Source organism: Daucus carota, chromosome 2 (assembly GCF_001625215.2).
Source record: "Daucus carota subsp. sativus chromosome 2, DH1 v3.0, whole genome shotgun sequence".
Taxonomy (NCBI): Eukaryota; Viridiplantae; Streptophyta; class Magnoliopsida; order Apiales; family Apiaceae; genus Daucus; species Daucus carota.
In genome coordinates this window covers 58249245-58274976 of record NC_030382.2, presented here as the reverse complement: position 1 = coordinate 58274976, position 25732 = coordinate 58249245, and the positions used below count along the sequence as shown (strand labels likewise).

At 32.9% G+C, this 25732-nt stretch overlaps 3 protein-coding genes across 8 annotated transcripts; 2 read left to right on the top strand and 1 right to left on the bottom strand.

Annotated features, from left to right (window-relative positions):
- Positions 1–4871: 4871 nt before the first annotated feature.
- Positions 4872–7178, top strand: LOC108207887 (uncharacterized). The gene is made up of 4 exons (XM_017378315.2): positions 4872–5581; positions 5700–5800; positions 6711–6926; positions 7027–7178. Exons 1-4 carry the CDS (start codon positions 4872–4874, stop codon positions 7176–7178), a joined length of 1179 nt encoding a protein of 392 aa, XP_017233804.1.
- A 5078-nt stretch (positions 7179–12256) lies between these two features.
- On the top strand, positions 12257–12610 carry LOC108207886 (protein VACUOLELESS GAMETOPHYTES-like). The gene has a single exon (XM_017378314.2). It carries the CDS (start codon positions 12257–12259, stop codon positions 12608–12610), a length of 354 nt encoding a protein of 117 aa, XP_017233803.2.
- Positions 12611–14759: 2149 nt separating this feature from the next.
- On the bottom strand, positions 14760–25529 carry LOC108209671 (protein transport Sec1a). 6 transcript variants are annotated; one of them, XM_017380709.2, is made up of 22 exons: positions 25233–25529; positions 24827–24882; positions 24404–24485; positions 23020–23098; positions 21668–21718; positions 21470–21566; positions 21157–21189; positions 20285–20413; positions 19242–19424; positions 19060–19143; positions 18874–18972; positions 18724–18794; positions 17862–17958; positions 16932–17057; positions 16730–16825; positions 16512–16628; positions 16335–16412; positions 16046–16248; positions 15717–15807; positions 15545–15634; positions 15165–15260; positions 14760–15079 (listed from the first exon to the last, which is right to left on the bottom strand). In XM_017380709.2, exons 1-21 carry the CDS (start codon positions 25309–25311, stop codon positions 15225–15227), a joined length of 1977 nt encoding a protein of 658 aa, XP_017236198.1. In that variant the 5' UTR covers positions 25312–25529; the 3' UTR covers positions 14760–15079; positions 15165–15224. The 6 variants fall into 6 exon arrangements, with proteins under 6 accessions (XP_017236198.1, XP_063944529.1, XP_017236199.1 ...); XM_064088459.1 differs by having other exon boundaries at positions 14760–15034; XM_017380710.2 differs by having other exon boundaries at positions 14760–15023.
- Positions 25530–25732: the final 203 nt, after the last annotated feature.

Here is a 25732-nt window from a genome sequence, read left to right as displayed (position 1 = left end):
GAAAAACAAGTTTCTCCCTCCGTCCCTTTTTATCTGTCCATTTTGGAAAAAAAAAACACATACCAAGGAATAATTGATTGTATAAACTTTTTCATTAAATACCTCTAATTAATATCTTAAAAATGGTGGAATACCCCTACTTTATGTCTTGAAAACATGAATTCAACCAAGTTTTAAATAAGTCAAGGCTTGAAAATTGAAATTATGGAGATATATTTGAAAAACTATCATTAAATTAGTTTTGAAAGTATAAATGTACAGATAAATGAGGACAAATTTTTCCTTTCAAAGTGGACAGATAAATAGGGACGGAGGGAGGGAGTAACAATCAGTGGTGGCTCTATCATTTGTGGTAAGTGTGATCATTCTTTTCACTTCAATTGCCTCCGTCCCTACGAAAACGTCAAGTTAGGAGGCACCATTGAGTATAATATCAGCACTCAACCACACAAACTTGCACTGGTTTTAAAGGGGAGTGCATATACAAGGACCCTCCTCATTCCTTGTGTTGCGAATGTGGAAGTGTATATACTTTTTGAATACTTCTTGTAATGTGACCGCTGTGGATTCCGCGTCTGTGTGAAATTGGTATACAACAAGCCGACACATAACTCATAGGCCAGCTTGACAAGCTAATTATGTTCTAAAAAAATTAAACTTAATTTTCAGCATCTTTGGATAATTGCATAATTGAAGTCTATAGAACCATCTTGAGATCCCTAACATCAGCTCCCTGATTTGTATGGGCAGGGAATGGGACGCAATCTAACACTGCTCTAAAATATAATTTTATAATTTATTTTTAATATTTATTATGGTGTTCAGGATATATACCATTTTAGTCTGCTGCTGTGAGTTCCTTCTATTATGTAAAAAAACTGCAGTACCATTAACAAGAATATACTTTGTCCGTCATTTTTTATAGTTGTCACATTTGTAAAAAAATATTGTCCTTAAATATTTATCTCATTTCTGTTCCAATACATATTTATACCTATTTTTCTATACTTATCCCTTGAATGTTAGTTTCAATATTTGACTTATGGCTTAACATTTAATGTAATAAACAAATATATGCATGGAAACAACTTACCAAATTTAATTTTTTTTAATATGTGTGGTTTTTTGTAAATATGACAACTAAAAAAAGAGACGAGGGAGTAATTTCATTAGTTTTACTCTAAGAATCGATTAATGTATTATGCATGCTTATCCACATTAATTTAAGCATAATTCATATCAAGAATAACATGACTAATATTTATGTTCTTTTTTCTGAGTGAAATATTAATGTTCTTTGGATGAGTTTTCTATTATAATATCTCAGACAGTATTGACTAAATTTGTTGATTAAAATGGACGGGTAACATAATATGTAAATTTGTCAAAGCATGTAGCATATTGTGTTCTAATGACCTTGATTATATTTTAAATATAGTATATACTTCTTATTTTAGTTGTTTTAAATAAAATATATTATTTAATATGTAAAAAAAATGATTTGAAATCTCACTGCTCACTTTCAGAGAATGATCAAATATAATCAATCATTTTAAGTTCACTGTACTTTTCACTAAACAGAGTATTATTGAAATGCACGTGTTTTGATATTATCTATATTTTTTTATTTGTGATATATGATAATTATTAGTATTAATGAATTTAGATGCTCTCACTTTACATAGTTGACTTATAACTATTTGTAACCGATGCATACAAAATTGATTTGGTAAGGTAAGCTGACGTACGGGAAACTTTTAAATTCGGCGGACCTTTCAACAACTCCAACACTGGGATTTTAGTTTTGTTTTAAATATGTTTTGCTTCTAATAATACAAAATCCGAAAATAATCCACGCAAATAATTGAACTGAGAAATTATAAATTTCAACCACCCTAGTAGTTTATTATAAAAATGGTGACATCAGATGTTTTTCTATAAACTATTGAATCAATAAGACAAATTTAGGTTAGGTACACCTTTTTTTGGTTAATGAGTATAGGAGATGAATAAGTATAGGATCGGATTAACACCGATGTTTCATAAAAGATATAAAATAATTATATATATTAAGTTAGACATAATTTTTAATATGTAAAATATTAAGAGCATTGTCAAAAATGTCGAAAAAATAAACAAATACTATTTTACATTTGATGAATTTGAAAGTGTTAGTTTCGATGTCTATAACTATCGGTTACTGTATATATTAAATTATTATTATTATTATTATTATTATTATTATTATTATTATTATTATTATTATTATTTGTTATCAGTAAAATATATTCTTTCAATTTCAAAATAATAGTCAATTTGATTTTTTCACGTAATTTGGGATGTCATAAAAATATATCTCTACACATTATTGTCAAAAAAATTTTATGAATAAAAATATATTTGTTAAAACTTTGTTCTATGAAGAAAAATAAAAAAAAATATATAAAAGTATATTTTTGTTATACCTTAAATCACATGTAACAAACTGAAACAAGAAAGCACATAAGAGCATCTCCAACCACGAAGACTCCTTAGCTAAAAGGTGAGTTGTCATGCCAAAAATAAAAAATTTAGCCAACCACTTCAAAAATTCACACCCCAACCACAGTGACCTGTTGTCTATAAATTTAGCCAACCTCCTATAGATGGCTAAATTTGTCGAACCTCTACAGGTCTGTAAGAAATCTGTAGGAAGATTGCACATCATTTATTACCATATTGAACTGATATATTCTATTTTAACAATGTAAAATATTAATAACATGCTATTTTTAAATTATAGCCAACCAATATAGCCAATACCATTGAAGAGAAATGTCTTACAGGTTCAACAAATTTTACATAACGTCTTACAGGTCCAATTTAGCCAACGATTATAGCCAACACCGTTGGAGATGCTCTAACAGTATGAGGAGAAACAATGTTTCAGTGGGTCGAATTCCGATTGATAGTAACCTAGTTTACTGGTTTGTGGCACACCCCTGGATGCAAACAGCGTTTCATTTTTCTTTTTGGATGCGAACAATTTCATCTTTTCATTATGAATCAAATCTCTGCAAGGATATGTTTTGGTTATATTAACATACTCAATTGATGGTCAATGGTGTATCTGCGGTTTTCGAGATCAAGGCAGGCGGATGCTCTTTTGGGTTGGAGATATTTGGGATTGATCCGATGAGATAAATTCAAGTGTGCGTGGGATTAATTTTAACCGACTCAAAGTGCTCAAGATTGTCATGGCTCAAATCTGCAAAAATACTTTTAAAAAAACAGGTGTGATCTTTTCAAAACAAAAATCTATATGATTACAATTATGTGATTGTTTATTGTTTTACGGTATATATTACGTGTGGTTCATATTTCATGATTAGCGATAATTGGGTTGCTTTGTATCCTATTTCGTCCTTTTCAATCTATATTTGTTTGAATTTGAGTAGATTGGATATGTGTTGTTAATCCTATATTATATGATTAGTTACATTTTACGTGTTCTGCTTCTTCATGTTCATGTGCGTCTATTACTGTTTCGCATGTGTTCTTGATTATTGTTTGCGGTTTTTGGATAGTGGCGGTGGAGGTTGTGGGAGTGGTGACTTAATTAGTGCATGTTATAAATGATTGACTAATTTTATTGCGTGATATTAGTTTTTGCTTTGTAATTTTGGATATGATTTGATTTAAATAATAGTAATTGGAGAGCTTAAGTTTAGTGATCTTGAATGGTTAGTTGACTTTTTTAAATTTGTTTATCTTTGATTTTGACCTTCTATACATGTTTTAATTTGAAAATTTGTGCTTTTATTAAAAGATTAATTGATAGAATCTTTATTACCGATTATTGTACCTGAATTTCATTATTCATGGGGCCATATAAGATGGTTTTATTGTGCCTTTATGAGGTATTAATGCGCCATTAATGGTGGATTGTTTTGATTCGTGTATACCAAATTTATGTTGTGCTGATAGATAGACAGCTAAAATCGTGGAAAATTTGTTTGTGAAGAATATTTGATTAGATATATCTTACCTATGCTTTCAAATTTTATTTATAATTTCCTGACAAAAAAATTATTTATAATTTCTTATTTATATTTTTAAATATTTATTGACATAATTATTAGTTATTTTCTGATGGTCCTATTATGTATCTAACCAAAGAGATCTCATTATCTCTTTGGTGTAGATTTTTTTAGTGATTTGTTTATATAAGCTTTTGATTTTAATTTTCTTATTCTTTAAAATTATATCATATTCATATTTTTTATGAGTTTGTTAACTTTTTTCCTCCATCATTTTAGATAGTTTTATTATTTTGCTGTATGTATGAACTTATTATGTTTTATTTGTATTGTATTTTTTCAGGTATGCGAGTGGAAGAAAGAATGATAGCGGGACCTTTATGGGTGTTTTCTTATCGAACATTAAAGTTTTATTGTCTAAGTGTCCCCGGTCATCTCTGCATGTCCGAGGGTTAGATGGTAAACTTTCTTGAACGAAAGGAACTCCTTGCAGCGGCCTTTGTATTCCGATACAATTCGTTATACGAGAAAGTATCTTGTGACCAAAAAAAAAAAAATCACATGTAACAAATTAAAATAATTATTATTTTAAAATGGAGAAAATATTATTTTATTATTATAATAACTATAGGAATCTTCATATGCCTATTCCAAAGTAACAACTATTATTATTTCTTTTCTTTTTTTTGAAAAAAACTATTATTATTTCTAATCACATTAAACTTTTGATGATATATGTTTTGATTACTCGCACTTGTTTAAAAATTCCATCTGGAGTAAGAAAATCACCCCGAGCTATAACAAAAGCTATAACAAAAATCACTTCATTTTTATTTCTTATCATCTGGAATAATGTCTGGTTCAACAGTTGAGCACTTTAGCCACCCCGAGCACCCTCTGAGATTGAAAGAGGATGATATTATTGAAGTTGATGCTATCTGTTCTCTTTGCGGCGAATCCGTTATTGGCTTTCCTACATATACATGCACTAGCAACAATATCGGTTGTCAGAGTTTCTACCTCCATAAGAGCTGTGCTCAACTTCCCACACAAATTGTTCGCCATTTGAAAGACCCACACCCGCTTGCTCTCCAACCACGGTCTTCGAGTTGCCGTTGTGATATTTGTCTTCGTCCTGCTGTGAATTTCACTTATGGATGTGAGGATTGTGATATTGACATATGTGTCATTTGTGCTTTTGGTTCTAAAGACAGAGTGATTAGTCATCAAGGTCATCCAGAGCACACACTCACACTGCAGAGGCAAGCTTTGTTTAGCTGTAATGCTTGTTACGAGAGAACCGAAGATTATTCCTATGTATGCCTCCCCTGTGATTTCTGGATCCACAAAAAGTGTGCTGCTTCTCCACCAATCATTCCAGCTCCTACTTATCACCATCATCCCCTCACTCTTATCTTCTCTGTTCCACTCCAGCATCGCTACTTCTTTCGTGACTGCGCCGTCTGCAAAGAATGGATTCCAACCCGCAGTTGGTCATATTACTGTCACAAATGCACATTCTTTGTGCATTTAAATTGTTCTACGTCCACAATATCTTTCCAGTCAGTGCCTTTCTTGTTTTATTTCTTGTTATCTAGATCCATTGTTTTTTTATTTTCTGATCTGATCATGTTTATATGATTATTACCCCTATACTAAATTCATGTTTGCTGTTTTCAGAGACGAGATGGAAGAAAATGCCATCGTTCATAATGGTTCTGATTTGGTACAATTTCCTCTACCGGGCGTGGAATCACTATTTGATCTTATTATTACCAGGGGTGTGCACGGGTCGGTTCGGCTCGGTTTTTAGCTAAAACCGTTACCGAACCGTACATGTCGGTTCGGTTCGGTTTCTACCTTAAAACCGTTACCGAACCGTTTCAAACGGTTTTTTTCGGTTCGGTTAACCGTCGGTTTGGTTACGTTTTTTTTCGGTTTCTTATAATAAAAATATTATACAAATTTAATAATCAACTCAAAATTTTTTTAATAAAAAATAAGGTATAATCACTAATTAAATATTATTCATTAGTACGTATTTTACCAAAATAAATAAGAAAGAAAATATTTAAAATATAAATATTTATTAATATAATCGAAATGAAGTAGATGAGCACTATTACGGTATGTAAAGATGATCCAGAAATGTAAAGTATGAATCAGCCCTTTTTTTGAAGGAAACGAATTTGCATTACTTAGAAATTATCAGAATTCAATACAAGGCTTAGTTACACAGTATTTCTTTATGGAAATGATGTTAATTACTAACTACTCTACTACTCTCTCTCTACTTAAATATAACAAACTACCATAACTTGCTGACTTGTGACTATAGTTGAGGTGGATAGTTCCTTACTTAGCAGATAATATACCAATAATACCAATGTAATAATTTATTTTATATAAGATATATAATATATAATAAATTATATAATATTATATAAGCGGTTCGGTTTTTCGGTTCGGTTAACCGTCGGTTCGGTTGAGCTACGGTTTTTTTTGGTTTTTGTCGGTTTCGGTTTTTTTGGGTGTGGTTTTTCGGTTTTTCGGCTCGGTTTCGGTTTTTTGGTTTTTTTTGCTCACCCCTAATTATTACCCAGTATAGCAAGTTTCAAGTTGATATTCAAGGTGATGATGAGAACAGGGCCACTTTATCAACAGTAAACGACGATCCATGTATTATTGTAGGACATTGGAGTCACGAGGAGCATCCACTAGAACTGCTCCAGTTCACTGTTAGTTGGGATGATAACGACGAAGATGATAACAATGAAAATAATGCTGATAAAAGGGCGTCGATATGTGATGGGTGCGTTCAACCCATAACGATTTCTCATCCAAGTTACTATGCGTGTGTGGAATGTGGTTTCTTCCTCCACTCCTTCTGTGCCAATAAGCTGCCACGTGAGTTGCCTGCAGGAGCATCTCCTTTTCACCCCCACCATTCACTCTTTCTCACCCAGCCGTTTAAATTCTATCATTTTGTGAAATGCGGAATTTGCAGCTACTCCACGAATGGGTTCTACTATGAATGTAAGACTTGTGATATCAAGGTCGATATCGGCTGTGTATTCTTGCCCACGAGAATTAGGCATCAATCTCACAAACACCACTCCCTCATTTAGCGCCCATCCACCAGAAAATATTGTTGTGTAAATGGTTCATCTATTACTGGTAAATTGGTATATGCATGCGAAACTTGCAGCAGTTTCGAGATTAGTATATATTGTGCATTTTACCCAAGCGGGATGAAACACAAATATGACGATCACTCTCTAATCTTGAGACTCCCTCCATTCTTCTACGAGGGAGTATTCTATTGTCAAATTTGTGAAGAACAAGTTAATAATCAGTGGTGGCTTTATCATTGTGATGAATGTGATCAGTCTTTTCACAACGGTTGCCTACGTTCATACGATAATTCCAAGCTAGGAGGAACAATCGAACATATTGTTGACAATCAAACACACAGACTTACCTTGGTCGTAAAGAACAACACTAAAAGAAAGAATTCTCCAACCTTGTCATGTGCAATATGTGGATATGGGCACATAAATCAGTTCTTTTTGGAATGTGAAGGATGTGGATATCTTGCATGCGTCTTGTGTATAAGTAGAGCACATGGCGTGCAATTAGCTTAATTCGGATCTCGAACCTTGTGTATTCTTTTGGTTTTGTGCTTTGTTTGCTCATTAATCGCTGCTAATAGAATTTTTTAGCTAAAATCTTGATTGTCATATCATATATAAAACTAGCATAAAAGCCCGTGCGAGGCACGGGGCTCTAGTTTTTGCTGTATTTTAAATAATATTCATATATCATTATCGGTTTTTCTATGGTGTGCCCATGGGCACATGCTAAGCGCGGAAAATGTTGTGCGTGGATCATTTTGATTGGCTCCTATCTCATGATAATGGTGGACCCCCCTGCAAATACACCAACCACACCAATCAAAATCTCTCAAATCCAAAAATTTCCGCGCTTAGTATGTGCCCATGGGCACACACTAGCCAAACCGTATCATTATATTGTTCTTGTACGGACCTTGAGTTTGTATTATGTTTTAAATAATATCCGTGTGTCATCATATTGTTTCGAGCGTAACTATTACGTTTTACTTTTTGACAAAATATGTAAACATGAAAAATGTAATATATGCAACCTAATAGCATTAATAGTAATAATAAGTACTATTCCCTTCATTCCATTTTATATGACCCTTATTCCTTTTTGAGACATCTCTAAAATAATGAACTTACTATACTCACTATTTTTAAATACTACTTATCACTATTACACACACTACTTCTCTATTTTATACTCTTTTATATTAAATAAGCACTATTACACTCACTACTTACCACCACTATCTCAAATCTATTATTAAATTTTGATATATTCCACCACTTTACCCGCTTTCCAATTAAATTTACTCTTTTTTACTACTTTTTTCTTAATCTCCGTGAAAGTCAAATAAAGTCACTTAAAATAGGACGAAGGGAGTATATTTTTTTAAAAAAATTATAGATCAAAAACTACATTTGAACTAATATTTCTATATTCAAATTTGTTAGGATATAGAGACCATTATCATATTATCTATGTTCAAAATTATATTCGAAATTAATACTGAAATTTTAAATTTTAAATATATTATACCTCATTAAAAGTATTTGTAATTTATTGTTGAAATTATTAAATTATTTCAACTAATATACCATGATTTTGATGAAAACCTGTTTTTGATATGTGAATTACGATATCCTAAATCATGATTAAATGAAGATGTGTGGCCCGTGTTGCCCTACATTTATTTCTTCTTTTTTGAGCGTACGTTTGCATAATTGTTAAACTGATACATGATGGGGCAGATCATCAACACATTCTTTTTAGCATATGTTGCACACATTTTGTATAAATAAAAATTGAAACATATGTTGTACGTAAAAAGACACGTACCTTATTTTATTATAAAAGCATCAATTGAACTACTAACCGTATATTGCACCCCAAAAATTTCTGACACCTTTGATGTGTCTTATCCTTTTATTTTTCATATCAATTATATAGTACTTCAATGTATTATATTTTTATTGTTATTTTAAAAATATTAGATAAATATTACTTTGATACAGTATGTTATAACATTATATCGTTATAAAATTTGAATTTTCTATAATTAGTTTTTTGAGCTTGTCTATTAAGACTTTTAATGATTTTTCATGTAATCGTTATAAAATAGATCTCAAACAAATGATTTTATGGAATTTCAAATAGCAAAAAGAGAGTAGATATGAGTTAGGCATCATGAAGTTCATAAGACCATAAAATATTTAGTTCAATTAGTCGTGTAGTTAATTTTTTTAGCTTTGTGCAAACTCACATTTTTAATATTTTGATACTCGTATTTATTAGGAGTGATCAATGTGGCATATCATGTTCAATTGTTAAAGATCAAGTTATATATTCGATATTTTGAATCATGAAAAAACTATTCTTGTTCTAGTCCCGTTTAATCAGATATTAGTTTCACCGTATCGCGTCAGATTATCCGGTTCAGAATTAATTATATTTTATTAGTTTAATTTGTAAATGATTAATTTAATTGTAGTTTGAATCATTTTATTTAATTGGTATGTTATATATTGGATGATGGCTTATTAAAAATTATAGTTTTAAGACTTTAATATATATATATAACTTATTTCTCTGTGTTATTTTATTTAACAAAGTAAAATTTATAACTCAAATCTTTTTAGTAGTTCTCGTAAACGCGTTTTATTATTATGTGGTTGACTTTTGATTAACAATATAAAATTTCCTTAAATTCACCTTCATATCACAAGTTATAGTATTTCAAATACATATATCATCAAAATTATATCATTTAGATATATTTTCCGACACCAAATTTGATGTATTGTCACTATCCTTATATCTATGATTTTTTTAAAAAAAGATTTAGTTACACATCAAATTCTGAATTCATAAGTTTAAAATAAAAAAATATTCTATATAGGAATATTCTTTCAGTCACCTTATTTCGTGTTCTCCAAAATATTGTAATCTCTTTATAAATTGCCTTTTATAATAAAAGAAATTAATATGACATAGCCCATGTTGAAAGCTCATCAATTTTTCCTTTCAAAGATGCCCGCTTAAACCTCAGTTTTTGTGCTTATTTCTCACATTCATGACTTAAAATTTCTATAATATTGTATCGGTGCTCGTTTAAACTATTAAGTTAGATTTGAATTCGAATACGAATTATATCTACTTTTTGAAATCTGAATCATGGCACGAACCCCATTATTCATATTTTTTTTAATTTTAAATTTATTTATGTAAATAATTAATTTATAGATATTAATCTATCATGTAAACAATATATGAGACTTAACTGAAATAATAACCCATCTCAAATAAATAAGATATTGAGACGAATATAAATACAAAAGTTTTAAAGTATGTGACTAATGCTTTTGAATAACAAACTAATTGTTTGTGTGGCTCAAGTGGTTTGAGTGATGATTTTGTATTGGAGAGGCTCCGAGTTCAAGCCTCATGAATAACATCTTTTTTTTACATATATGAGAAGATGAGTAGAATTATCCTTAACGGTTATATCTATGTTTTTGTGTTTAATTTTAGTATTGTAATAAATTTGTAAGAAGATTACTGTAATAAATTTGTAAGAAAATTACACATCATTTATTATCATATTAAACTGATATATTTTATTTATTCTATTTTAACATTTAAAATATTAATAACATGCTATTTTTTTTTTTGCCGGTATAACATGCTATTTTTAAATTATAACCAATCAATATAGTCAATAACATTGAAGCACAATGTCAGTCTTGCAAGTCCAACAAATTTTACGTAACAAGTTTCACTTTTTTAAACAAAAATGTTTTTAATTAAGTTACCTAAATAGCTCCTCTGTCTTTGAATACTCGATTAAAGTTAGGCGCCGCTTGGGGTCCAGTAAATGGAAAAAAAACATGTCAAGGGCTGGGTCCTGATTCACTCCTATCTGAAGTGGTTTTTAAAGCTGACGCGCTCTTAAATTATTACTTTTTAGTATAACAATAAATTTGCTGGTATTTTGTTTTTGACGGAATTTTGCTGATATTTTAAATTATATTTTAAATAATAATACAAAATAGAGATCTTAGTGAGTTAATATGTTACAAAACGTGAGAAATCCAATGATGTTCTTAGTTTTTTTTAAAAAATATTGATAAAATGATTTAAATTATATTATTAATATTTACTTTTTTAGTGGTATATTTTTTTTAATATCTTAAAAAAATCTTAAATAATAAAATAAAATTTATTTAGTGAGTCATTATCATATGTTTAATTAAGTATGAAGGTATAGTTTATTTATAAAAATGTAATAAAAAAAAAGGACGACTTATGTATTTAGAATTTAATATTATATCATAATTTCTATTTATTTATATTATAAATATTAATAGATATTTAAATTTCAAATAAAATATACGGTGATATATATTAAATTCACAAATCAAGGATAAAAAACTAACAAATAATTTCACGTAAATTATAAATAATATTTAATATTTATTTTAAATATAAACCGCATATTTTGTTGTAAGAGTTTGGTCTCAACTTTTGTGATATATTACATAAGAATAATGTTTAAAGTTATTGACTAAATATGTATATAAATATTTTAAATTATGTGAAATAGAATAAATTATCCATGTGATGATCAAATTGTAAAATATTATTTTCACTCATATGGGTAATAAGATGCTATATTCATTTATTTGTGAATTTGAATAATAAATATTATAATATCGCGCGACTTCCTAATATATATAATCAAATTTCTAAACTATTTATAATAAATAATTAAATTTTTATTAAATAGGATACGAATAAAGCCCTAAATTCTTCGACCTTCGTCCATTAATAACCCTGAAATGGTCACACAGTATTGAGTATTGACTTGGTGTATTATTTATTTTGTCTGTGAATATTGTTGAATGAATCAGACAAATTGAAGTTAGGTACAACTGGATTTAATTAAATGATGGGTCCGGTAAGTTGGAAAAAGTATGTGAAGGGCTCGGTCCTGATTCACTCCTTATCTGAAGCAATTTCGTAACAATAGTGCAATATGGTCCACCTCTTATCACAAAAGCTCTCACAGTCGCAAGTAATCTTATCCCATTTCTAGTTTTCTCGCAACCGGAATGATGAGTGGTTCAACAGTTGAGCACTTTAGCCATCCCGAGCATCTCTTAAAATTAAAAGAGGATGTTGTTATTGAAGCTGATGCTACCTGTTCTGTTTGCGACCAATCTGTTATTGGCTCTCCTACGTATACATGCAGCAGCAACAAGATCGGTTGTGAAAGTTTCTACCTCCACAAGAGCTGTGCTCAACTTCCCACTGAGATTGTTCGCCCTACGAAAGACCAACACCCGCTTGCTCTACAACCAAAGCCTGTTGGTTCCTTTTGTGATATTTGTAGTCGTGATGTGAAGTTCGCTTATGCATGTGACGATTGTAATATGGACATATGTATCATTTGTCATCAAGGTGATTAGTCATCAAGGTCATCCAGCCCACACACTTACACTGCAGAGGCAAGCTTTTTGTTCAGGTGTGATGCTTGTTATGAGAAAACCGAAGATTATTCCTATGTCTGCCTCCCCTGTGATTTCTGGATCCACAAAAAGTGTGCTGCTTCTCCTCCCATCATTCCAGCTCCTACTTATCACCACCACCCTCTCGCTCTTATCTTCTCTATTCCACTCGAGCATCGCTACTTCTCTCGTAACTGCGCCATCTGCAAAGAATTGATTGGAACCATCAGTTGGACATATTACTGTCACAAATGCACTTTCTTTGTGCATTTGAAATGTTCTACGTCCACGATATCTTTCCGGTCAGTACCTTTATTGTTTATTTTCTTGTTACCTAGCTAGATCCATTGTTTTTTCATTTGCCATGAGCTGATCATGTCTTTACGATTATTACCCCTAAACTAAATTCATGTTTGCTCTTTTCAGAGACGAGATTGAAGAAAATAATGATTCTGATTTGATTCAGTTTCCTCTACCGGGAGTAGAATCACTATTTGATTTCATTATCACCCAGTGTCGCAGGTTTCAAGTTGAAATTCAAGGTGATGGTGAAAACAGGGCCACTATATCAACAGTGAATGACGAACCACGTATTATTCTACGACATTGGAGTCACGCGGACCATCCACTAGAACTGCTCCAGTTCACTACTCCCTCTGTCCCAGTCAATTGTATACGTTTCTTTTTCACTGCTCGACACGCTTTTTAAGGCTATTATAAAACATAGTTCCACAACTTATTTTTAAGATTTTCTTTTTTTGTATAAAAATATAAATGTTATATTTTTATACAAAAAAAGAAAATCTTAAAAATAATTTACAGAACTATACTATATTGAAGCATTAAAGTCCGTGCCGCGCCCCCGTCCCCCAATGTATACTATTGACTGGGACGGAGGGAGTATTAGTGTGGATCATAACGACGACGATGTTAACAGTGACGATGATGGTGATAAAAGGGCGTTGATATGTGATGGGTGCGTTCAACCCATAACGATGTCTCATCCAAATTACTATGCGTGCGTTGAATGTGGTTTCGTCCTCCACTCCTTCTGTGCCAATAAGCTGCCAAGTGAGTTGCCGGCAGGAGCATCTCCTTTTCACCCCCAGCATTCACTCCTTCTCAACCAACTGTTTGGATTCTATAGTTTTGTGACATGCGGAATTTGCAATGGCTGGACGAATGGGTTCTACTATGAATGCGAGACCTGTGATATCAAGCTCGACATCCGCTGTGTATTCTTGCCCACCAGAATTAGGCATCAATCTCACAAACACCACTCCCTCATTCAGCGCCCATCCACCTGTACAAGGTGTTGTGTAAGTGGTTTGCCTATTACCGATACATTGGTATATGCTTGCGAAACTTGCAGTAGCTTCGAGATGAGTATATTCTGTGCATATTATCCAACTAGGATGAAACACAAATATGACGATCACTCTCTAATCTTAAGACTCCCTCCATTCTTCTATGAGGGAGTATTCTACTGTCAAATTTGCGAAGAACAAGTTAATAATCAGTGGTGGCTTTATCATTGTGACGAATGTGATCAGTCTTTTCACGACTATTGCCAATGTTCATACAATAACGTCAAGCTAGGAGGAACAATCAAGCATAGTGTTGACAATCAACCACACACACTTGCACTGGTTTTAAAGAGAACCACAAGACAGAAGTCTCCGCCCTTCTCATGTGCTATCTGTGGAGATGGCTACAGAAATCAGTTCTTTTTCGAATGTGATGGATGTGGATATCTTGCCTGCACCTTTTGTGTGTAAGAAGAAGAGCACATGGTGAAAATAAGTTGAGATCTCCCCAGGCTTAATTCGGATCTCTACTGACTACTCCCTCGTCGTTTATTATTTGTATTATTTTGGTTTCGTGCTTTGTTTGCTGAGTAATATTTTTTACTTTTTAAGTAATATCTCATCCCTCGTCTCTGTCAACAGAGCATCTTAGCTGCGAGTTCCTTGTATTCATGTTTAACACTATTAACTCTTAGCCGAGGAGAGCTTCAAGGCTTCCTTAGCAACTACAACGGATCTCCACTACCCTCATTAGTTATTTATATTAGTTCTGTAAACTATTTTTACAATAAGAGCCCGTAATATGAGTGAATACAACTGAGCTCCCTATAAACATGATACATTATTTGTCCAAGCTCTCACCAACAGGCAACAGGAAAGCATAATACGCTCGTTCGAATAATACAATAAGATTTTTTACACTGCGAGAGTGGAACTCCACAAGATCGGATCAACAGCTTGACAAAAATGATACAAATTTTTCCCTGACGAAGCCAAAATTTTCTTGCTCTTCAGATTGGTGCAGCAAGGATTATCTGGTAGTAACATCTATCTATGTATCCTTATGACTGCTCAGATCCTCCAAGTTACAAAGCGAGTCAAGTCATAATAGTGGTCCTAATATCTAGATTTAAAACCGGAAGCCAAGATAAAAATATACATTAAGCTAATGAAATTTAAAGAAAATAAAACGAAATTTCCGAACTAACCTGATTGGCTGGAGGGGTACTATATATTCCAGATCACCATAACAGCAGGAACTTTATGTTCTAATTTTGCTCTATTCCTGATAGGTTCTTCAGTTTCTGCAGCATACAAAAGTAAGAATTGTCCAAAGCTATGCAAAGATTATGTAGTTACTCATTGAACTTCTACGTAGCCCTGAAACTAGTATGTTTGGATCATCTCAAAGTCATAATAGTGGTTGATATATATGAGATATTTTATAAATTTCTGGTCTAGGAACTATATGCATGCTGATTACGTGAATGTCTGTAAGGTTAAAACTATTTTAACCATGTCAAGATATAGGCTATAAAGGGAGAGGGACAAACCAAATGAATAAGAGAATATTGAGGAAAAAAACTACCGTAATGTAGTGGTTTGGATCATCAACACTTGTTGAACCAAGGACTATTTCCCTCCTTAATTTTGTTGTGAGCTTGTGACAAACCCGTAACTGAGAACAGCAATATAGGCAATCAAACAAGGGCCACAAATCCGGTCTCCTTACAATAAATAGAAAATCCAGAACAACTTACCTCTGATCGTGTCGCCCCACCAACAATGAAGATAAATATACGCTGCCCCATCTTTTTAAAATCATTCTGCGCATGCCCAATAACGGAATCACTGGAACAAAAAAGCAGTTGTAAAGAATTGTAAGAAGTAATACACAGTAGGTCATCACGGAGAGGAAACTGTATAACTGGTTATTTGAAAAAACACAATTTTCTTAAAATTAAAAAGAATCTGTGCATTCTTGTTGATGGAATTCATGTTGCCAAATATTAATTAGAACTACGAGTCTGTGCCTTTATAGCCTTTACATCAATTCAACTGAAAGATTAAAAAAATAATTGTGTGTTACCTCGAATATCCATCATCAGAATTACGAGGTCGTACCAAGTTCGTTGTCCTTCTTGACCTCACTGAATGTGGATTAGATTGATTTCCTCCTCTCGCTGACTGAGCACCCCCAGTGTTAGCCTTCTGAGCAACTGGGGAAGGTTCATTCATGCAACCGTATTCATCCTTTGGTAAATTACCTTTGGTAAGTTGTTCAATCAACTCCTGAAAGATGATTTAACTGAATGTAAAAACATCTTAGAGTTTTGATAGCTTGACACGTGTCATTATCGTTATATCTATAAATGTACCTCTAGAACTGGAAAAAATCGAAAGAGCTGCCATGTTTCCTCCTCCCCTGATTTATCCTTTCTAGCTGCAGTTTTAGTCTAAAAGACAAATACACCAATCAAAGATTGGCAGCCTTCAATGTCACAGAGCAGATTTGCAGAGATATTTACTGTTCTCAATATGCAATCACATTTTACCTTTTGGGAATTGAACTTAAGTGAAAAAGTCCCACGGGTTTTCTGTTTATTGTCTGCTCCCTCAAGTGATAGCAATGTTTTCACGACCTTCGCTTCGTCCTGGCTTAGTTTCGCCAACTATACGAAAGGAAAATTCAGAGTAAAGACTGCATGATGCCTTCACAAAATATTCTTGGTTTGGTTTACTAAAAGGTTTCGGAGAACTAGTAACACGTTACCTGCATTAACTTTGATGCTTTGTCAGCTTCAAACTTCTCCGGATACACAGTTGCATAAATTAACATCAAACGCAATTTACACTCATAACTAGCATCCTGAAACAGAAAATAGAGAACAGACAACTGGTAAAAATGCCAAGTCTGGCACAATTATATGGGCCTCACCCACTTTTATAACTAATCAAAGCAGTATCGCAATCACCTGATTTGACCTGAGATAATTGATAACTTCCTTTGATCCTGCATCACCAAACACAAGGTCCTGCTCAAGTTGTCCTAGATCACGAAGTCCCTCCTCTCTTATAATTTGATTTATTTGTCCAGCTATCTGAGTGAAATGCAAAAACAAAATCATAACGTATAGAGTTATTAAATTCTGATCCTAAAATTATTGTCCTTTGGACACAAAATCCTTAAAGTAGATATCAATATATTTGTGCTCATTAAAGTGTGTCACTTGGAAACCCGGCCCCTTTTCCGGAAAAATGGAAACAAGGAACTTTGACGCTAAGATGCAGTGATAGTATCATCACTACTATAAGCAAAATATGACTTTATACCTAGACCCTTGGGACTCGGATACAGAATCCAAATCATACAAATTTGACCCACCAGATACATCATCAGAACATAAATCCGGGGATTTTGTCATTATTCGTTCTAAAAACCCGGCCAAAAATAGGCCCATCACCTGAATATGAAATTTACTGTTATATTGGTTTGACCCTTCAATTAGAAAGAAGGGGCGAATCAAGATTCCGTTTAATAGACAAAACTTTCTACTAAAACACCAGACTGATCCATTGGTAATATAGGTCAGCATAAAACAGTCATATCTAACAACATAAGCATTAAGCATACAAGAATCACCATATAGACACTTGGATTCACTATAAAAAAAACTGAATCTAAGATTTTGTTTTCATGCATGGAACAATGTTCGCTAATATATAAATATGATTCAGCAAAGAGACAAGTGCAATTTACCTTGTCGGCAGTCGTTAGGTTAAGATGCCTTGTATATGAACATGAGCCATGCAGTCAGTATATGTGCATTAAACTAATTACTAACAAATTAACTAGGAACAAGAAATTTTTTAGGCATTTGAAAGTGATAAAGACATGAACTAACCTCAACATGGACAGAGAGCTTTTCCTTTACTTCATTATATTGTGGCATGGATTGAACCATCTTCTGCAAGTCCCTTGTAGATAATTCTTCACCATCTCTAAAGAAAGCCAAATATAACGTGAGAAAAATGCTAGAAGAGATATAGTTTTTTAAACTCAAATTACATAGCAAAACGGGTGAAATTCAACTTTCAAATCAAAGCCAAATCTGGTAATAAAAATTTGATACCGACTGAAAATTGACTCTGCTTATTAAAAAAAACTGCATGAAGCTTAACTTTCGGTAACATGAAAATATATGGTATTTGAGGAATTGCATAAGAACTCAACAGCTAAGCACAAAACTTAATTCTATTATCATTATGCCAAATATTAAAAAGTAACTTAAATTACAAAAAAAATTATAATCAATATTTGAGGTTACAATAAGCAAGTTCTAAGAGCTCTAGGCATAACAACTTACTCCATTAGGTAGATATACTATTCTAACAATTACAAAGTATAAGTGGAAGCACGAGTACTATTACTTTAAATACTCGAGTTATTATAAAGATATTTTCTAGATGATGTGGGAATATAGGCCGACTATTCTCCAGAATGCATTGCCTTGACTATAAACGGTTATGCTACCTGTCCCTGGATGGCGTGAGCACTGAGCATAGAGTGGTTCGCGGGAATGTATGTAGCAGACAACCATGTCGAGGCCTAAGGCCTAGTGGTCAGCATAATAATGATAATTGCATGTTAAGAAAACCCTAAAAGAAAGCCTAAACTAAAATACTCCAATTTCCAAAGAATGTACTAATCAAATAGATCTGAGAGGATAATAAAAAAATTGATATTGATATGTAACCTGTACTTACTTTTGTTGAAGTTGCGCCGCTTTGTTTTTCGACATAAAGGTTGTCATCTTGTCACTCAACCGTTCACTAGCCTAATGTACCAGTTAGTGGGAAAGAACATTTAAACTCATCAGAAAAACAGATAATATAAAATTCAGGTAATAAACATACATCTGCTATATGGGCATGGCGAAGCTCAAGCCAAACAGGATCATGATCTTCCAAAAGCACCTCCTTCTTTTCAGGATCACCTCCAGATTTGCTGGCAATCTACAGAAAAAGGGTTTTAGCAAAGGTAGAGGTTCCTTTAACATTTACCAGGGAACATTAGTAACATATAAGCAGAAGAAATTGCACCTCGACAACATATTTATTCCCATCCATATCCAGCAAATCATGGCACATGGCATCATAGAACCATTCATGTATTACAGGGGCAATCTAAATAATCATTCACAACATATTGAATGTAATAACAACAATAATCATATAAAAGACTTAAAGAGGAGAGGAAGTTCGTAAGGAAAAATATGTCTTACCTGATCGATGGATCTATCTAGAATAAGCAATTCACATGTTTCATTTTTGGGGAAATTAGGAATAGTAGACTTATATGTGGAAATAGTGTCCCAAACAGAAGCTGCTAACTTTTTACAGACCAAGTCACGAAATTTTGGTTCATCATCATCCTTAACAGCACGATACCGTACAAATGGGAACTCCTGCAGTTGTGCATACATGGTTAACAAAATGGAGTTCGTGCATTTCAACATAAAAGATAATGTTCTATGACAGAGGACATATAACTAGTTTTCGACATAAAAGATAATGTTCTATGACAGAGGACATATAACTGAGGCTTCTATAACACTACAAACTGATCAACAAATATTGAGGCAGATAAAGAAATTCTCATATCAAACAACAGCCATAATCAATAAAGCATCAAGGTGTTTCTCAGTCAAGACCTATCATATCTGATGCATTGGTCCTTTCTTATAATATTCTAATGGTTTTTTAATTTGAAAGCATAAATGTAACAATGACAAAACCATCTTCTTCACAAAGTTGTATTTAAGGTATATCATTATGATGGAGACTCATATGACTATGAACTCTGTTTTATAATTTACCAAAGCTAATATTACCAGACAATTTAATCAATAATCCAGTGTGGATTTAACTTAAAAGATAAGGAAGTTTTTCCTATCTTACCCTTGACTGAAAGTAATCTCACAAGGTAAATACATATTCTTGCTGCTTATACACATAATGTTGGCTTCTATCAGTTTTAGGAAGGACCCAAAAACCTTGTACATTACTTGAGATCGATGTAGTGTTCAAATCACATTTTGACATGATGATGAAACATTAGTTGTAATTCAAAGACAAACAACAAATTTTTAATCACACAAAGGTTAATAGGCTTATAGGCAAATATTAAAGCTACCCTCGTTATAGGTTTAATTTATATGAAGAACTCAACAATAAAACAGAAGACATAGTAGATGGAACAATAATACTTATGATAATGCAAATATGTTGCTGATATAAAAAGAAAGTCGACAACCTTGCATTATACCTTTAGTGAAGCAAAAACAGTTGCAATTCGAGTAGCCATTGTGCTCATGCACATATCAGCTTTACGAGAATTCTCAGCGCCTTCACAGTAGAGATCTTCTAAAGCTCTGTCATGGTCAGTGATATATCCCTGCATCAAATATAGATTGTTGATAATGACTGATAATACACTGTGCAGTCACGCTATGCTTTAGAACTATACCAATCCAAGATAATTTTCATATATAATATCCAGATACCCAGTCATAAAGATAGACTAGTTAATGGTTGTATATTTCTGCTTAATTGATGGGCAGTAATTCCAAATCAATTCTTCCAGACCTATTGCAAAAAATTGGTTGTATATATTTAAATAACATGGGTATCTTTAAGCCAACTCTACCGCATCAGATAAGGAACAAATAATACACCATAACTTCAGATCATCAGTATTATACCTGATTCTATCTATGACAATTAGACTCTCTAAACCTACTTTTGATATACTCTATATAATATACCCCCATTATAAATTTCTTCAAGACAACAAATGATGTCACTTGTAAATCATTTTATCGCAGATAAGTATTCCATGCTCGCATGATGGTTGGAAAAATTAACACAATTTGCCTAAGTTAATGATTATGACTATATTCATTTTAACATTTAATAAGCTGAAAACACAAGATATTAGGGGTCAATATGACAAGACTCGTCTTCCTAGGACTAATTGTGTTAGTTTGTTTATATCAATGTGTTGGTAATAATCTGGCTAATGGTAAAATCAGCACCAACCAAGGGTGTGAAACTATGTGTGTGTTAGCGTCCGCAAGTGTGTGTGTGTGTTTGAGAGGGGGGGGGGGGGGGGGATATATATAGATGACAATAATCTACCTGACTGTCCATGGCAAAGTACTCCAAGTTCATCTGCATTCAAAAGTTCAAAGGAAAAAAAGTGCCGAGTTTAGCTCTAAATGCTACTTTCCATATTTCAAACTCTAAAGACAATCTATGTTACCGGACCCGAAGTGTCCAAGTGTCCGACTTGGCAAAATTTTAAATTTACTGAATATTTTTGTCCCATAGTGAAGTGTCCAAGCATCGGATGTCCGACATGGATACTCAAGGTGACATAAAAAAATCGGGGTAACATAGAAGGCATTGATGTGTTACGTAAAATTTTTTATTTGGATATCATAAATTAGACCTCTCTTAATGCACTTATGCGTGGTAGAACACTAGTATCGCCTTTTAGTCGAGAGAGCAAGTCTTTCGGAACAGGCGAACTAAAATATATAAATGCTCTGCAACAAGGTGAAAAAAGAAAATCAAAGAATTCACTCCCACCAAAAAAATGAGGAATCTGAGTATCCCTACTTAAAAGAAATGGATACTTTCTGCTTACTTCCTGTACAAGGGTTCTCTTCCTGACATGTCAGATAGAAACATTATTACACTGCATAATTATCAAAAAATGTAATATCAGTCTTGGTATTCATAAGAGTAATTTATCATTTGGACTAGAAGTTCTAAGAGATAACTGATAAGAAAGGTAAGGCAGAAGAATTTGGAATTATAAAGATTAAATTCATAAAATATATCAATTTTGTTCACCACAACAATTGCACCATAATAACGATACATAAGCCAGAGGTCTATAAAAATAATTAATCTCTATTACTCCCATTAGAAATGGTAAGGAAAATTAATCTCTGTTACTCCCACTAGCAATGCTAAGGAAACATGAAGAAGAAGTCCATTTCCAAAAAAAATTTGCATGGATATATTGCAGGAAGATTAGAGTAATCAACTTTTACTTTCATGTTACAACTGCCGGTCCCACGAATTTTCACATCATCAGGGTACCGTCAGATAGATTCAGATACATTTGAGGACACGCGGAGTTCATATATGATTATATGTAATGCATGATTTTGCAGACTTTAACATTGCCAAAAAAATCATAATCTAATTTGATGTATACATTACCCACAAATTGGTTCTTAACAAATATCAGTAACCGAAATTCAGAAGTCTAGGACCATCTCACCGATTCTCCAGCTCAGATGCAACTTTTGCAGTTCCACATTTACGCCAGTAATAACTAAAAGTCTCATGCAATTTAGCAAAAAAAAAAAAAAAAAGTCTCATGCAGACTTGAAATTTTGGGAAGATAAAAAGGTGAAGACTAGAACAATTTTTTGAAGAATGACTTTGCTATTCCATAAATATCCCTTTAATAGAAGTCGCAGAAAGGCTCTGGATAACGATTTAATTCTATGAACTAAGTATATATGCATATTCATATGACCATCAACTGACTTTGATTTACCTATATAGGCGACTATAAGGGCATATGTAATATTTTAATGATCTTCCCCAGACAGTAGAAGATACTGGAAGCATTTTATGGTACTAGAAGTGTAGGTTCAGCTGACTTGACGCTGAGGAAAGAGCTGGTAATGCATTATACATTTCACCTCACATGTCCTAAACTTAAGTAATAGCCTTCATAATTTCTTTTCTTCATAGAATCTTTAGGTTCTATCATGAGTTTAAGGAACTTTTAAAATTCGAATAAAATATTTGAGTGTACTAATATTGCCAGGTAACAAGCCAAGCCAAGCTCAAACGGGGTTTTTGCAAAATATTAGCAACACACAGCACAAATCTTACAAAGAGCTCCTGAATCTCCGTTCATACTAAGAAACTAAAGGTTCAGACTTGGGGAGTGATAAGCTTGAGGGTGATTCATACTTCTCTTTTGAAGGTTGTATGAAATAAATCACATCCATAGAAGGCATGGGCTCCCTTCTCCGGAATAGGTCTTCAACCACTGTGTAAAGAAGAAATAATTAGTGACATTATGTAATCAAGAGCACAATCAGACAAAAACAAGAAGCAATATCTGTGTCTCAACTATTTGATTGGCTTCAGAAAGGGAAGTGCAAAGACAATTTTGATGGACTATTGAATCAGAAGAGTCGACAAACTTACAAGGACTAGTAACAATATACCACAGGAGAACAGAACTGTTAATTGTGGAAAGCCATGATTTGTATATTTTCTGTTTTAGTTAAACTTTATGAATACTAAAAATGAAGACGAAAATGCATAATAATATATATACAATACATAATTAAATCTGATTTCATTATATACAAATATACTGTCCGGAAAATAAAACGTCTTAAAAGCAAATGAGCATCAAGCGCCTACCCCTTCTAGCCAGAGACAAGCAAGTTCAGTAGAATACTCCAGGTGGTATTATAATTTTTTTTTATTCTTATTGGGAGAAGTATACGACTCAAGTAAAATAATGAACCTAAGACTATGAGCAGTATCACGACGTATGTGTTTTACAAAAATATATGGAGAACAACTGTGTGTTCTCATGAACTTTAATATAAATTCAGATCTGTAATTCGACCAGGGCTGAGTTTGGATGAACAAATTCGAGCTCCAGATTATTTTCAAGATCCAATAAATTATAAAATCTAAACAAGCCAATTACAGTGTTGCACTCAGGGTCACCACAATCTCAAGCTTGTTTATGTGTTTCACAAAAGGTTGAGCTCGAGCTTAGCCACCAGAACAAGTCGTGCTCAAGTCAAGGCAAGCAACCTTAATTTTATAATGTCTATAATTATGATAATAAGACATTTGTTTAGATTTTGGTTTTGTGTTATCGTAAGACCTAATTTATAGTATGATCCAAACAAACTATTATAATACTCATCAACTATAACAAATTAAAGTATCAAAAATTTTGAGCTGAGCTGAGCTCGAACTAAGTCTTGAGCCCCAATGAAGCGACCTCATCAGCTTTTGCTCGATTCAGCTTACAAATTAACAAGCTCAAAAAAAAAAAAAACTATTTTCAAACTCGACTGATTTGAAACTCGCGACCAGTCAAGCTTGTGTATACGAGTCGAGCTGGAGCTCCCAAACAACAGCTTGTATTACAGATTCATATAAATAAATGATTTCTAAGCAATGACGAGATCCACCATCTGGTACCTAGGTGAAGCCTTATTTATTTCCGAGACCTTCTAAGCAATGATAAGCTTGTGTATGGACATGTAGGTATGTAAGTAGAAATTATTAGTATACTAACTGTGTGCTCTCCATAAACACTTACAAGATATTCCTTCATCTGTTATATCCGCCATTTTGCAAGAGGAAGACATGACTTTCACAGTAACCTTATCCATAATTAATACCTGTAGAAGGTTGAACAAAAATGGTTATATAGTTGGTCCGTAAGTATCTAATTAAGTTTTTGTTTCTTGATAGTGTTTTCAATGGTTGATGGAAACCATAAAACCAAGACGCCCTCTCACAATAATTACAGATGCACCACAGTGACTTGTTCTGAGAGAGCGGTAATTAAAAGTTTTTGATCATCGCGCCAAGCACAACCACTAAGAAAGCTTTAATAAAAAAACTAATCCAGCGCCTGGTATCTCCTAAGCCTAAACATTACTAAAAGAAGCTGATATTTTATATAGTTTTATTTTATCTACTAACACAATCATAAATAGAATGATTTGTTAACACACACCTTCCAAGCTTTCGAGTCCCCTGTTCTGCATGATCTGAGCATTTCGTACAACAACCCTAAAGCACAAAACAAGTTTAATAAGTAACTAAGCGGCGCTGTTTGCAAACTATAGAAACCGCAGAAAAATTGATACCCATGCTAAACCTAAACTAACATAAGGTCCCCTTTGATCATTTTCGATTCCTTATTTCCCAGGTCTAAATCGACTATACTCATATCGGCAATCTAAGAAAAAGTCAGTATCATCTTATTATTCCTAGATTAAATTACATTAATAGCACCGTTAATTTATAGGAAAAATCAAAATCCGAGAGGAGGGCTTAATATAACACATACATCGTAAAAAAATAATTCCAAATCGAATTATATGCAAGCACATTAACAAATTTGCAAATAGAGAACATACTTCCACGGCTGGTTTGTCGAAAATTTTTGTACTCTTTGCTATTTGACGAAGAAGATGATTCGGAATCCGAAGACGACATGATCGATCACTTTTATTACAATTATTACAAACCTTCTGAATCTCTACAATGTCGATTAAAAAAATTTAGAGAGAGAAAGTGACGTTGAGAGCCTGTAAGATCATATGTTAGAGAGAGAAGCTGTGATGGTTAGGATTTGAAAAGGGTAGTGTAGAGAGAGAGAAGAATGCGGGAATGAAGTGAGAATGTGAGGACCTTCTCGTTTCGCGTCTTCTTCTTCACGTTTATTTCGGCTTCTTTTTTATTTTACCCGTCTTTTTTCTTTTTCTTTTTGATTGATTATTAATTTTATTTTGTTAAAAAAAATCTAAAAATTGGGTAACTTCTTACAGGTTACAGCCAGAGGCGTTAGCGTAATAATTGTCCAGATATTCTGTGATTGTAAGAAAACGGAATAGATGTAGTATATCATATGAGAAAA

What these genes read in the sequence shown, in the direction of transcription:
- LOC108207887 (XM_017378315.2), top strand. Translation starts at nt 4,872, where the DNA reads ATGTCTGGTTCAACAGTTGAGCACTTTAGCCACCCCGAGCACCCTCTG. An exon ending in ACGTCCACAATATCTTTCCA is followed by an intron (nt 5,582 to 5,699) that starts GTCAGTGCCTTT and finishes TGCTGTTTTCAG; the next exon opens with AGACGAGATGGAAGAAAATG. An exon ending in CTGTGCCAATAAGCTGCCAC is followed by an intron (nt 6,927 to 7,026) that starts GTGAGTTGCCTG and finishes CGGAATTTGCAG; the next exon opens with CTACTCCACGAATGGGTTCT.
- LOC108207886 (XM_017378314.2), top strand. Translation starts at nt 12,257, where the DNA reads ATGAGTGGTTCAACAGTTGAGCACTTTAGCCATCCCGAGCATCTCTTA.
- LOC108209671 (XM_017380709.2), bottom strand. Translation starts at nt 25,311, where the DNA reads ATGTCGTCTTCGGATTCCGAATCATCTTCTTCGTCAAATAGCAAAGAG. An exon ending in GGGACTCGAAAGCTTGGAAG is followed by an intron (nt 24,486 to 24,826) that starts GTGTGTGTTAAC and finishes AACCTTCTACAG; the next exon opens with GTATTAATTATGGATAAGGT. An exon ending in ATACAACCTTCAAAAGAGAA is followed by an intron (nt 21,719 to 23,019) that starts GTATGAATCACC and finishes ATAATTATGCAG; the next exon opens with TGTAATAATGTTTCTATCTG.